At 49.7% G+C, this 13,639-nt stretch overlaps 1 protein-coding gene across 2 annotated transcripts in view; it reads right to left on the reverse strand.

Moving 5' to 3' along the window:
• Window positions 1–125: 125 nt before the first annotated feature.
• Window positions 126–13,639, reverse strand: part of PLG (plasminogen) — a 36,177-nt gene continuing 22,663 nt past the window's right edge. For both annotated transcript variants that reach the window (XM_016152739.2, XM_016152740.2), the window contains exons 13-19: window positions 12,965–13,058; window positions 9,411–9,531; window positions 7,869–7,943; window positions 7,241–7,381; window positions 5,406–5,512; window positions 1,217–1,362; window positions 126–542 (exon numbers count right to left, since the gene is read on the reverse strand). In XM_016152739.2, the coding sequence (XP_016008225.2) occupies window positions 381–542; window positions 1,217–1,362; window positions 5,406–5,512; window positions 7,241–7,381; window positions 7,869–7,943; window positions 9,411–9,531; window positions 12,965–13,058 (846 nt within the window). In that variant the 3' untranslated portion in view covers window positions 126–380. The remainder of the gene's footprint in view (window positions 543–1,216; window positions 1,363–5,405; window positions 5,513–7,240; window positions 7,382–7,868; window positions 7,944–9,410; window positions 9,532–12,964; window positions 13,059–13,639) is intronic.

A 13,639-nucleotide genomic window follows, 5' to 3' on the forward strand; every position in this document is an offset into this window, starting at 1 on the left:
CACAGGCAGAGTCACATCCTATTCCTTGTGAGAAAGAGTGAAATCGCTAAAGGCTGTTAGAGTTAACACTACTCAAAACCGGTAGGATGGACGAAGAACATGAAAACAATGAAAATCGAAATGATTAAATCAAAGTAAATACAGAGTTTATTTTCAACAAATGTCATAGCTATGTGGCCTTCTTATTATAAAATCTGGCAGTCCATGGGCAGGAAGAATTTATCCACGCTAATACCAAAAAACGTTGAGGGTCGGCAGTAGAAGGTAGCTGAGCACGGCATCTTCGTTTGATTACTGTCAATTATTTCTGAGCACGCTCAGTTCCCTGCCCACGGTCCAGCATCCAGAGACGTCGATGCTGCATTCTGTCTCCCAACCAGTTAATTGTTTTTCATTATTTCTTCGATCCAAGGAACAAACCGTGAAACACGGACATAGACACCAGGCTTATTGGGGCGTGCACAGCCAAGACCCCAAGAAGTGACTCCTTGTAAAATGTATCTGTCCTTCTCGAAGCAAACCAGAGGCCCTCCACTGTCACCCTAAGCAGAGGGAGGGGAAAAAAAGGGGAGGATTAAACCGCCACGCTGTTGTTATGGGGTGACCATCTTCCCGTTTCCCAAGTGTACATCTTCCCAGTATTTAAACATTCCTTTCCAATCAGGAAGGAATGTATTAACATATTATTTGAACGTCTTCTGTGTTTCAGTACTTAGCGGGATATATTCCACAAAATGACACCGTTTAATGTTTGCCGGGGGGGGATAAATCCCCTGTACATAGCATACGCATCCCTTCCCGCCTCGAGGTTTGTCAGGCAGAGTAACCCCAAGAACAGCTGTACAGGACGAAGCCAGTCTTTGTCCTACACGCACTCCCATTTCCTCCCGGGAAGGCCACCCTCCCAGTCCCATCCGCCAGCACGCCCCCGGAAGGCCAGCATGCCTCCCCCCCCCAGAAGGCCAGCACATCCCTGGAAGGCATGCACTCTTGGCAGCGATGGGACCTGCCTGGTCCCTTACAGCCCGTCTGGAGCTCAGGCCTCAGTCTGAGTCAGTCCTCGGGAGCGGACCCAAGGGCCTTGTGGGCGACATTTAGAGGGTGGTGGCCTCTAGGCAACAAATTCTTCTTGAATTTGAAGCTTTGGGGCTCAAACGTTGAGGCTCCAAGGCAGGCCAGCACGAGACTGCCTTTGATCTCTTCGTTCTCTCTGTACCTGGCAACTGTCGGTGCCCCCGGACAAGTTCCCGGCGCAGAGCTCGCTCGACTTGACTCTTCCGTTCAGGAATTCGTAGCGATTGCACACTTTGTTCTCAATCACGGGCAGCTGGGCTTCCTTGAGCAGGCCAGCTCCATAGGTGCCTGTGTTTAAAAAGAGTGAAGAAATGGTGACCGGCTCCAAACCATGCTCGCAGGGAAAGTTCCAGAATGACAGAGCGGCAATGATAGATCGCTTGTTCGTCCGTGAGATTGCAGAAAACAAGCAGTCAGTTCCCAATACTACTCAAAATTTTTTTTTTCTTTTTTTAACCTTGAGCGCATAAACCTTACATAACATTCCTCGTTTCTAAGACCTGGATTTAAAAATCTGGGCTTCTTTATTAAGTATTGGAGTTTGTTTAATTGTTATTAAGTTTCTTTTTTCTTTTTTCTTTTTAACATAAAGAAATGAATTTTATTTTGACAGAAAGGCTGAGAAATACAACTGCTATTATTTTTATACATATTTTCTCTCAGGCTTTTTAAAAATGCTTCTTTTACTACGATTGCATAATTTTATACCCTGATTTTTTCACCCAGTATGTCACCAGGACTGTTTAACAATGTTGCAATCGTTCTAATTATTATTTTAATGGGAAGTGACAACTTAATGGATACGGAGTTTCCCTTTGGGGTGAGAAAAGTGTTCTAGAAATAGTGGTGATGGTTGCACAACACGATAAATGTACTAAATGACACTGACTTGGACTCTTCAAAATAGTTAACATAGTAAACGTTATACGCATTTTCCCACAATATTAAAAAAAAAAAAAAAAGAGCTATCATTTGCTGGCAGTTAAACTTTTCAGGCACAAGCGCCTCATGCGGTGTGTGTCATTTAATCCTTACCGGGTCCTGTCACGCAGGCAAGGAACTGAGGCGTAGAGCAGGTGCGTGGTTTGCCCGAGGTCCCCCAGAGAGTGGGCACTGGACCTGGGATTCGAACCTGGGCTCGTGAGTCGTCGCCTGATTCTTCACTAACACACTTACCGGCTCCTCCGGCTGCTTCCAGCATTCTAAGTCTTTGTTCATACAGCTCGTTCATGTTCCTCAATATTTTCTTAAGTCTAATTTCCCAGAAGTTATATAGATATATATATAGCTCCTCCCCAAATTCACCAAATTATTTTCTAAAAGGGTATGCCAGTGTAAAATGTCACCAGAAAACAAACAAAAAACCATTTCACCACATCCTTACTAGACATCTAATATTTTTTTAAATATTTGCTAATATAACGGGTGGAAATTATCTCGATTCATTTCCAAATTTATATTTCTATTGTAATTAGGGAGAGTAAACATTCTCCTATGTGCCTGTTTCACTCATTTCTTTTTTCTTTTTTTTAAATGCGTTTTAAAATTTTGTTTTGTTTTACTTTGGCAAATCGAAATAAAACACTTACAAAATCGCCAGAGTAAATGCTGTCTATTCTTCCAGATGGACACACCCAACCTTCCAATTTTGCAAGCCCAGTTTTCACCAGAATTTTGATGATGGCATTGCTGACATATGTCAGCCAAGAGATGAGGTCCTATCTCTTCTCCAAAGACTCTGAATAACTTGGATAACCGTCTTGAGTCTGGAGAACTTATTCTCCATCTGGAGTTGACAGGCGCGCGTAAGAGGACCGCCATTTAGTAAGCAGAGGTTCGCCCCGGCCCTGGCTGGGCAGAGCCGCCCCGCGGAGGGAGGGCCTGATCCCGGGGGCGGTGGGTGGGCGTGCGTCTCTTGAATTGAGTAGATGTGTGGAGGGAGCAGCCTTCTTAAAAATTAATTTATTCAGGTGTCCTACCCTTGCGTCTGCTTTTCAAGCAAGACAGACATGCTAATGCTAGTGACAAATCCGTCCCAAGTTGATGGGAAGTGGGTGTGGTCAGTGTGGAGGTGCTGCCATCCTGTGGCCACAGTGGAAATGGCATGCCTGAGGGTGGGGAAGCTAGGAATGACCTTGGGACTAGAGGAGTCCTGTGGGGCCTTGGAGATCCCTGAAAACGCCCGATGATTGCTGATGAGGGGCTGACGGGAATGAGGTCTCCACACCCCAACAGCCTCAACGCAGGTTTACCTCGCTTTGGAATATCGAAATCAGGGAAAGTCGAGACTGAAGGGGAGGGTGGGAAAATTTTGACCTCACACAAGAGGCTGTGAACAGTGATTAATCTGATGTCATTATGGACATATGGAAAATTGATAAACAGCCTGACTCATGTTTTGTCCAATGAATATACTAAAAATCATTTTCTCAATGGACTTGGCTGAGGCCAGGAGACACAGAGGAGAGAGCCCAGTGAGGACAAGTGTGGATGGTGAGGGGGGCGGGGGCGGGGGACAGAAGCAGCAGCAAACAGGCTTGAAGGCCAGGCAGGTGCGGGTTCTGTCTGGGCTCAGCTACACATAGGCGATGTGATGGGACGTTTACTGGTGGTGGTGGTGGTGGCGAAGGTGATGGTGATGGTGGTGGTGGTGGTGGTGGTGATGCTGGTGGTGATGGTGGTGATGGTGGCGGTGGTGGTGATGATGGTGATGCTAGTGGTGATGGTGGTGGTGATGTGGTGATGGTGATGGTGGTGGTGAGGATGGTCATAGTGATGAAATGGTGCTGATGGTGATGATGATGATGATGGTGATGGTGATGCTGGTGGTGATGGTGGTGGTGGTGGTGATGGTGGTGATGCTGGTGGTGATGCTGGTGGTGATGGTGGTGGTGATGCTAGTGGTGATGGTGGTGGTGTTGCTGGGATATGGGGCTGGATGGGGATGAGATGAAGGATGGTGATGATGGTGGTGGTGGTGGTGGTGGTGGTGATGGTGATGGTGATGGTGGTGATGCTGGTGGTGGTGGTGATGGTGGTGGTGTTGCTGGTGATGGTGGTGGTGATGGTGGTGGTGATGGTGATGCTGGTGATGGTGGTGATGGTGGTGGTGATGGTGGTGGTGATGGTGGTGGTGATGGTGGTGGTGGTGATGGTGATGCTGGTGATGGTGGTGGTGATGGTGGTGGTGGTGATGGTGATGCTGGTGATGGTGGTGGTGTTGCTGGTGATGGTGGTGGTGATGGTGGTGATGGTGGTTGTGATGGTGGTGATGGTGGTGGTGATGGTGGTGATGGTAGTGATGGTGGTGTTGCTGGTGGTGTTGCTGGTGATGGTGGTGGTGATGGTGGTGGTGATGGTGGTGGTGGTGGTGGTGATGGTGGTGAGGATGATCCTGGTGATGGTGGTGAGGATGGTCACAGTGATGAAATGGTGATGAGGTGATGATGGCGGTGGTGGTCGTGGTCGTATTATAAGCACAGGAGCTGCCAACATTCCAACTCTAAAGCACTGAGTACTTCACACGCATTACTCACGGTGACTGTATTAGATGGTACAGATGGGGACACCGAGGCTTACAGAGACTAACTTCCTCGTGTCACGTGGCAGACGGTAGAATCAGAACTCCCATTCCCGTCCATATAGTTTCAAATCCATCCTTTTGTCAGCCAGTAGATTTTGCAGCTCACTAAAAATTTCCTGTTTTTGGCTTAATCCCATTTGCATGGGATTGTCTGCCACTTGCAAAAGAGGGTTGTGTGGGAACGACTCTGCTCCCTGTCATTCACAAGACTTAGCTGTGCCCGGAGCTTTATCCGCACATTCTCATTACCTCCCCACAGCGGCCCTGCAGCCCATTTCCCAGATGGGAAACCACGTTCAAAAAGAGCCCACCAACCCACACCAAATACCTACCAGAACTGGGACCTTTCCTCCTCCCAACTGTCCGTCTGTCCCATCCCGACAGCCTCAGACGCGTGAGTATTTGGGGAGACTAAATTAATTATAACTTTGTCATTGTTTTCCATCACATATGGGAACTCAGCATGATTAACTTCACATGAAAAATGATCTAACGTCTTGTGTCGAAACCCTGCTTACCTGGAGTCACTATATTAACATCGAATTTCTGGGCGGAGAGACTCAGAGAAACACTGCCCCTCCCCTCACCCAGGTCCATGGACCACGGAGACAGAGGCGGGCAGGTGCCCAGACAAGTCAGGACGCGGGTGGACCGCACTCATTGATAAGAATTTGTACAGATGCCCATTTTCTCCTGCGGGCGCCCGGTTCAGACCAATTCGTTATGCGGGCCGTGGAATTCATCTCACCTTGGGTTTCTCCCCAGCCAGTGATGAAACACTCCGTCCGGTCGGCGACCACATAGTTTGCGGATGGCAGGCAAGCTGGGATTATCTTTTCAGTGATGACGGCAGGACTGAAAGGAAGACATCGGACGTGGCATCTGACCGCTCTGCTGGAAGACTTCTGCCGTACATCGGCCGGCCACCCGCGACGCCATGCCACCTGCCCCGAAAGCCCAGCACCTCCCGAGCTGGCGTTTCCCCGACCCACTGGCACGAAGTCATGCAGAACACAACTCCTCAGCCTCACGTTTGCCTACGATACCTTATGAGCTAAACAAGGAGAATATCTTGTTGAAAAGACATGTCGTAGACAAGAACGTAGAGGTGGGAGATACCTTTTCATGTCGAAAGATTGACTTTTCAGGTCTGTTCTGTGCACCATTGGAACTTTATGCCAAATGCATGCTCTTATCATTTTTAAAGGGCTGTGATCAGTAGATGGACCGTATATCTGAAATTCTATCTAGCACAGGCTTTCATAATGGCAAATGTATCACCGTGAGCAAGTCACTCCATCTTTTGTGTCTTCAGTTTCCTCAGCTATAAATGTTACAACACCACACCGCAGTGGTAAGACTCTGATAAAATGCTAGATACTGGATGAAAGAAGCTTGGAAATCAGCACCTTTCCATAAGCAAAATGGCATCGTCTTTACAGACCCCTCTCACGCCAGGAGTTCCGGGGAGTCCTAGACACTGGGACTTCTACTTGTAGACTTGAATCAGTTTTAGCAAGTTCAAGAGGAAAACAGGTCAGAGATGAGAAATGCCCTAATCTGATTAAGAGCTGTCACTCCCCCCACATGAAGCAGACACACCTCGGCATCCCTGGCAGAGACCCAGCCTCTCACGTGGCGGGACCCCTCGTAGAACCCCAATCAACACCTAGGACTCTGGGGTGTGGGAGGCGCGGGCTGGGTCTTCTAAAGCTCCAGCGTATCAGTCTGTTGGAGAACACTTCTAAACCCCTAAATCTGCTCAATTATTTCTTCGAGCTATCAGATGCCCCATGGGAAAGGAGGGGACGCAGCTGCTTTTTCTAGGCTAAGCCAAGAAGGCCCTTTCTTTCCTTTCTAGAGAGTCCGAACACCCCAGGAAGCCAGCTCTCCGTTTACTGACCCTGCAAACTTGTGCGGAATTTCTGACCAGACGCCGCAGAGCAGCGCCCGGTTTCTGCGCCGTCCTCATGGCCAGCGACCTTGTCCTGCCTAGAACCCATCTGACATGGCTAATGTGCTCCATGGGCCTTGCTGACTGTCTCAAACGTGCCTATTCTCAAAACAGCTGTCCGTTTACTTAGCCGTCTGTCTCCACTGGGACCTGTTTCCAAATACTGCTAACGGTAAGCGACATAAGCAAGTCTATCATTTTGTCTGGCGTTGCATAAAACCCAACATGGGAAGTATCTGCATTTGTGAATTGTGTGTGTGTGTGTGTGTGTGTGTGTGTGTGTGTGTGTTTACATTGTGGCTTTTTTAAGTACCTTGAAATACATAATCTGATCTGATTCCCCCAAATATATTATAACATCGAGAGGAGAATCGTCGACCTGGAATAACGGAATAACTGTCTGATTACGAATGCGTATTCGCTGACTGGTGAGCATCACGCGACAGAGTTCAGGAGTAGCTGTGTACCTCACGTTTCAACCCACCCTCTTCCCACCTGAGGAGACGGATTCCGGTGCCTTCTGCCAGACCGAAGCCCTCGTGCCTTTCCTGTCCGCGACAGTGCCCCCCGGCCCCGCCCCGACAGCCGCGCTCACTCATCTGAGGATGGAAACTGTGGGGCGCAGGTACCTGCTCAGCTTCAGCAGGGCGATGTCGGCCCGATCGGGCCCCGGGAACAGCTTCGCCACCTCTATCTCCTGAACGTCCGCTTCAAGATTGTGCTCTTTGTGGGCGCCCAGGATGACCTTGTACGACGAAGGCCTCGAGGACCTAAAGAGGATGGTGACAGTGGCTGCAAAGTCCGGGCCGGCCCCTTCATCGGGCGCCACGGAGCATCGAGTCCTCCCCAGACACTCGGCTCTCCACGGTTAATTTCCTCTGAGCGGCGAGAATGTGCATCAAGGGAGGTTCTCAGGGATGCTTTTGGCCCATGAAGCCAACACTGAGGTCAGCACAAGGACAGACACCCACGTCAGGGGAGCCTCAGAGGGGCCGGTGCCTGTCACAGTGAACGACTCTGTCCCGCCATTTATCCGGGTCTACAAACCCACCTGAGCTGGGTCTTTCTTCTTTGTTTCTGGAAATACTCTCATCCTCTCTCATTCAATGGCCCTGGGGGTTCTGCCTCTGGCTTCTCCACATGCCCTCCCTGGTCCCTAGGGTCACGCCATAAATGGAAGGAAAGAAGGGGACAGGAAAGGACAGAGACAGGAAGCCTTTGGGACAAGTCCTCATGTCATTTGCCCCCAAAACATACCTCTCCAAGCAGTGGGCAGCCGTCAACACCCACTCCGGGGCTATCAAAGTGCCTCCGCAGAAGTGCATTCCAAATCTAGGAGAGAACCGTGTTGAGATTTTAGTGAACTCTGATGATTCTTTCTACAGAAAGCCAGAAAGAAGCCTTCACTCCATTTTGACAATGTCGATGTTATCCCAAATAACCGAAAGGCAAGGCTATCAGCCCATCAGCAGGACGGCAGGAACTGTGTGTTGTCTTCCGATACGGAACTTTTCAGAAGGTCCCCTCCACATCACTCCTTAAGGCGACTGCGGGAGGCCCAGGCACAGCCTGGCCACAAGAAAAGCAAAGCCATGTGGCTCCCACAGAAAGCCTGCGTCCCTGACTGCGCCCGGTCAGCCCTGACCTTCAACAGAAGTGACCAGGCACAACACGACCCCGTGAGGTCCCTTTCAGTTTTTTTTTCCCTGACAAGATCTTGCAAGACCTGATGCGTCATATTCATGAAGCCAGGTGTGATCTTGAAAGGCTGTGATGAATGGGAGTTTGCTGGTTTCACTGGAGAAAATGCTCCCCTTTTGGGGGGGCGGGAAATAGGGTGGGTGGCTCCTTAATAGTTTGCTTTACAAGATTCTTTAGACACGTGGTAGCTCATAAAAAATGGTGCGAGGTGATAAACGGGACACAAATACCGAGGTCGCGAGCGTGGGCGTCCGCCAGGAGCGGACCGCAGCGCAGGAAACGAGGAATTCGAAATACGTGAAAGGTGAGGACTTCGAATAGCGAAATGTGAGTAAGCGATTAGGCGAGGAAAGAAAAGCCGACTCAAGGACAGAACGAAGCAGACGGGAATCCAGATCATCCGCGGCAGGCCGCAGGCGAGCGGCAGGGAAGGCTCGCTCGCGGGGACCTGAGCACCTGTGCGCAGGTGCAGAAACGGGACCGCGGAGCGAGGCGCGTGGCCTGTGTCGCGTGTGTGCTCGGTGCGAGTCGCCGGGGAGAACAGCTCGTTACAGGTGGGTGCCACTGAGGCGATCCCCCGAAGCACCCCGGTTCCCAGGCTCCGAACCGATCACACCTACTACCCTCGGCCATCACAAGCTGAGGAAGGGTTGAGGATGGGTCAGCATCCTCCGCATTAAACCCAAGAATTCACAGAAGTGTAGAAAAGAAAAAAGGAAAAGAATCTGTATGTTCAAAAGATAGTTTTGCCCTTGCTCCTCCCAAGAGTCACATTTCTAAAAATGTCCCTTCCTCCTCCTTTTACAGGGAGACAGTGGGTGTCTACGTAAACCTTCCAGGCATATTCGATACTTTCCCGGCAGTAATGGAATTTGCTGTAAATTGGGGCATCTATAAATGTTGACGATAGCTACCCAGATCAAGAACAAAGTTTCCAACTCTGGCTATTGTCAAAAGTAAAGAATCTAGAAAAATCTAATTACACATTTTAATATATCGTTTCCTTTCTCCCGAGGAGGATGCAGAGGCGGGTTCTGACACCCGAGCTCTGTAGGCAGGTCGTGCAGGGCCAGGGGAAGGTATTTCTGGAACTGTTACCTTGTGCGAAGGCTGATTTGCCAGGGCCAGGAATGTGGGTTCGCCACACAGCCACCAACGACCCTCCCGGGACATTTCTTCGGCTCCACCTTGGGCTTTCCGCAATCGTAGGAAGAGGACACTAGGGGGCAAAGCGGGGAAAGAACCGTCACTTCCGTCACACAACTCGAGATAAAGCAATGAATGGCTCATGGCCCCAAGCACGGAATCGCTGACCTCTCGAGGCTCGGACGAGTCATGCGATCATAAGCATCTTTTGAGGTCTTTTTTCCCTGAGTTCCAAAAGTAGCAGCAGACAACACAGTGTTTTCTTATTTCAAGAAAATCGAAGGACTTTTTTGAAAATGACTTTTGGGGGGAGGGGAGTGATTAAGTAAATTAGTAGACTCGGGCATTAGAACGAGAGCTCGCCTGGCCTGATCTAATACACGTAGAGCAGCATATTATCATCATCGCCACCACCGCCATCATCATCGTCATCGCCACCCAGCTGCAGAGTTTCCTGAAAACCGTCCTTCTCTTCCCCGTTGAAAGACGCCAAGGGCATCATTTAATGGGCCTCTCCGCCCGTGCATGTGTGCACACAGGTGTGCCCATGTGGTTGTATGTGAGGTAACGATCCTAAGCCAGCTTCGGGACACCTCTTTCGGGAGCCTCCCAAGACTCACCCCGCACGCTGGGTGTAACTTACATTCCTTCACCTGCCTGACCTCTCTCTTTACCTCCCACCTGCATCCCCTCTTCACCCAGCCTGCAGGGGTCCCGGAGAGCAGGGGCAGAGTCCACCTATGGTAGAATCCAGTAATGCCTGGAACAGTTCAGGGGCCACCAAATGCGTTCGTAAAATGCTTCTATGTGGCCCGGAGTCTTTAAGGACTTTCAGAAATATAAGTATTAATATTGCAAAGGGGAACTTCTTTCATTCCTAACCAACTAGAGAGTCTACCCTCTAGCGAACTTGGAACTTGCATTTTCCAAATAACTCTCCACTTGTCATGGCCTGTTCTGAGAATCTCTACATAGTAGTCTTTTAAACGAGGAAGAATGCAATCTAATGAAATCCTGCTCTCTAATACTGAGCCTAATTTCTGCTTCTGTGCCTTCCGTAGAGTAGACCTGCATAAAAATACTAAGAAAAGAATAAATCCAGAGATTGTGGTACTCTGGTTCTTTTTATTTTTACTTATCATCTGTACTGAATGGCTTGGTAGCACTAAAATGAGCTATTTAAGTTATTCAACGAAGAAAAATGGAATGTGAAATAAATATAAGTAAATAAAAATTATGTTTAAGTTGGGCATCCTTCAACTTTTGAAGTTAATATTAAAGAGAAAAATCATATGATGCTTTGGTGAAATTGAGAAACAGAGTACTGGGCTGAGTAGAATATAATTCTGATTTTAGATTGTTTTATTGATGCTATGACCTCTACGCAATTGGCATAGTGCTATCTGTTTAATAGTACCGTATATTTACACAAATTTTTCAAGTATGTTGCTTTAAAAAGTTTATGTGTAGCCAAAAAAGTTAATCAACAGTACATTTCAACCTTAAAGACGAGTGTTCCCAGCAAATTGGAAATAACGTAAAGTTTGAAAATTTTGAGGAAAACGAGTGTTAGGAAATTCCCCCCTTAAAAAAAGAAAATTCAAAATTTCTCAGGGAATGAGCAATACAATTTTTAAAGAAAAAGAGAAAAAAAATGCAAATTAAATAGGCAAAATCATACCTCAGAGAGATTTATCATTCTGAAAATCCAAACAAAATTCACAAAAAACACACAAGCACACACACCACACACACACACGCACACACACACACACTCCTTTAAGATGGGATGGACACCCTTTTAAGCACCGACAGGACATAATGGAGGAACTGTGGGTCACGATTTAATTCATTCATTCATTCATTCGTTCATCAAATATGCATTAAAGACACATAGTGCCTACTACCTGCCATTCATTGCTCTAGAAAGAATGAAATAGCTCAGATCCTTTACACTGTTTTCCATCTTTACATTCTAACAGGTCGGTGTGTAAGACAAGCCTCCACAGGCTGATTTCAAAGGAGATGGCCTTTTCTACCATTCTGGTATCCACACCCAAATGAAGGATGTAAAAGAATCAGGTTCTTTGAAATTGGAGGAAGAAGAAAGAATGGGAGGAAAGATCATTCCAGCGGGCTGTGAGGTCCCCCACCTCCCCAGGATGTGGGCGTGCAAGCTCAACCCAAAACTGGTGAGAAGGGCTCAAGCGAGACCATCCGGTCTGCCCTCGAGGCGTGCTTCCTGCAGAAGGGAGGTGCCCACGCCTGACGCATGCTTGAGAAGGCCGGACGCCTGGTGGTGGCCGAGGGCCGTACTCGGAAAGTCTCTGTACTGCCCTGCTGCGGGAGCTGCCCGAATCCCAGGCTCTGCTGTGGATCCCGTGGCGGGAACGGCAGGCTGATATGACACCCGAAAGTCAGTCCCGCCCAGGAGGCAGCCTGACCAGCATGGAGAGCCCGGGCGGGAGGGAACAGCGGGGTGAACCACGAGGCCAAGAGCCGAGGATTGGGAGTGAGCAGCTGGGGGTGGGGGGGGCACCATGCCCCCCGCCCCCGCCAGGGGACGCAGCAGCAGCAGCCCGTAGCATCTCTCCTCGCCCTGACTCTCCTTCCCCTCCCTGCTCCTTCCCAGAGCGGCCCACAAGCAAACCCGGCTCCTGCGCCCTAATCCCTGACACGAACCGCCTCCGCAAGCCATCTCCAGAGGCCGGGCCTCGGGGGCTTTGCGGCCAGATTTTCAGACCTTCTCGCCCCAGCTTTCGTCCCTGTGAATGGCAGACACGGGCACCTGCGAATCATGCCAAGCGGAAGTCCAGGCTGCTTTCCGGATGGGTCCTGTTTGCAAGGACGGGTCCAGATTCAAGTGGCTTACATTGCTCTCCAGACCTACCCACGGATTCGTCACCCCCAAACTTTTCAGAACAAGTGGCACCCTCCCCCCCTCCCTGATCCAAGCCTCTTGCTGCTGGGGAAAGTCTCCGAGAAACGAGGAAGGAGCCCAGACCAGCCTTCTCTAAGTCATGTGGCTTCCTACGGCTAATGATTACCCCTTAGGATACACACTGCTTTTCTCCGAATTCCTAGGACGACGATTTATGGCCTTACAATGCACATTCCATGCTTAGCTGTTTCCTGCTCTTCGTATTTTCTGTCTTTCCTCTCGGCTGCCGAAAGGGAAAGTGTCCCATCCGGGTGACTTCAAACTCATTTTTCCCGCATCCCAAGCTTGGAGAATATAGCGGAACCATTGCAAGGCTGATTCAAACATTGTAAGCTTGCTTTTGGGGGGAATTTTGTATTGCCTGTACTTGAGGTATTGGGAGAAGGAGGTCCCTAACACATGGGGCCACCAAGGGGACAGATGCAAGAGGCCCGTGGTGAAGAGAGGGCTCAGGGGCAGGCGGTGCCCCCTCTGAGGCACTGGGCTCGAAAGCCCTTCACCTTCGCATCCGTTTCGAGGAGGCGAAGCTGCGTCTATCTGAGAAGTCGATCCCTTTCAAACTCACCGCACTGAGGCACATCACAGTAGTCAAAAAGTTTTTTGGGGTTCATCGTGAAGCACCAGGGGCCGTTGACGTCACCATCGGGGTTCCGGCAATACTGCAAGAGAGGGCGGGTGGATGTGCAGCAGCCGCCCCGGGCCAGGGGACAGCAGAGAAGGTCCTGGGGCGGGGACATGGCACACTGTCCTTGGAAGATGAAAGGCGAGTGCTCCTTTTTGGGGGGGGGGAGCGGTTAAACTTCAGGATGCTTTATAAAAGCTTCTGGCTCGTAGCACTTCCTGGGGCATGTCTCCTTTTTCAGAAGGCCCCCCTCACCCGCCACCATGAGACCACAGCCCTGCAGTAGAGGCTCTTTGAGGGGCCTCCTGGGTCAGGGAGACCTTAGCAGCAGCGGCCCTGGGGACATGCTTGACGGTGTCATGCCTGGTTCATGTCATCAGCCTTCTACCTGACGAAGCCTGTCTGCTGTTGGTTCAGAAATGCTTTTTCCAGGGACTGTGGACCCTCCAGAGGTCACACCATACAGAGCCTCTGTCTCCCTTGTCCTGCCCTGTACCTGCTCCCAAAGCCAAGCATCCCAGCAAGTGTGAGAATGTGGGCAAAATCCTACTGTGCGGAGCCCCAACGGCCCACCCAACATTTTTTCAAGAAAAATTTGAAACAAATCTGACTGAAAAG

Source organism: Rousettus aegyptiacus, unplaced genomic scaffold, assembly GCF_014176215.1.
Source record: "Rousettus aegyptiacus isolate mRouAeg1 unplaced genomic scaffold, mRouAeg1.p scaffold_m13_p_1, whole genome shotgun sequence".
NCBI classification, from domain to species: domain Eukaryota; kingdom Metazoa; phylum Chordata; class Mammalia; order Chiroptera; family Pteropodidae; genus Rousettus; species Rousettus aegyptiacus.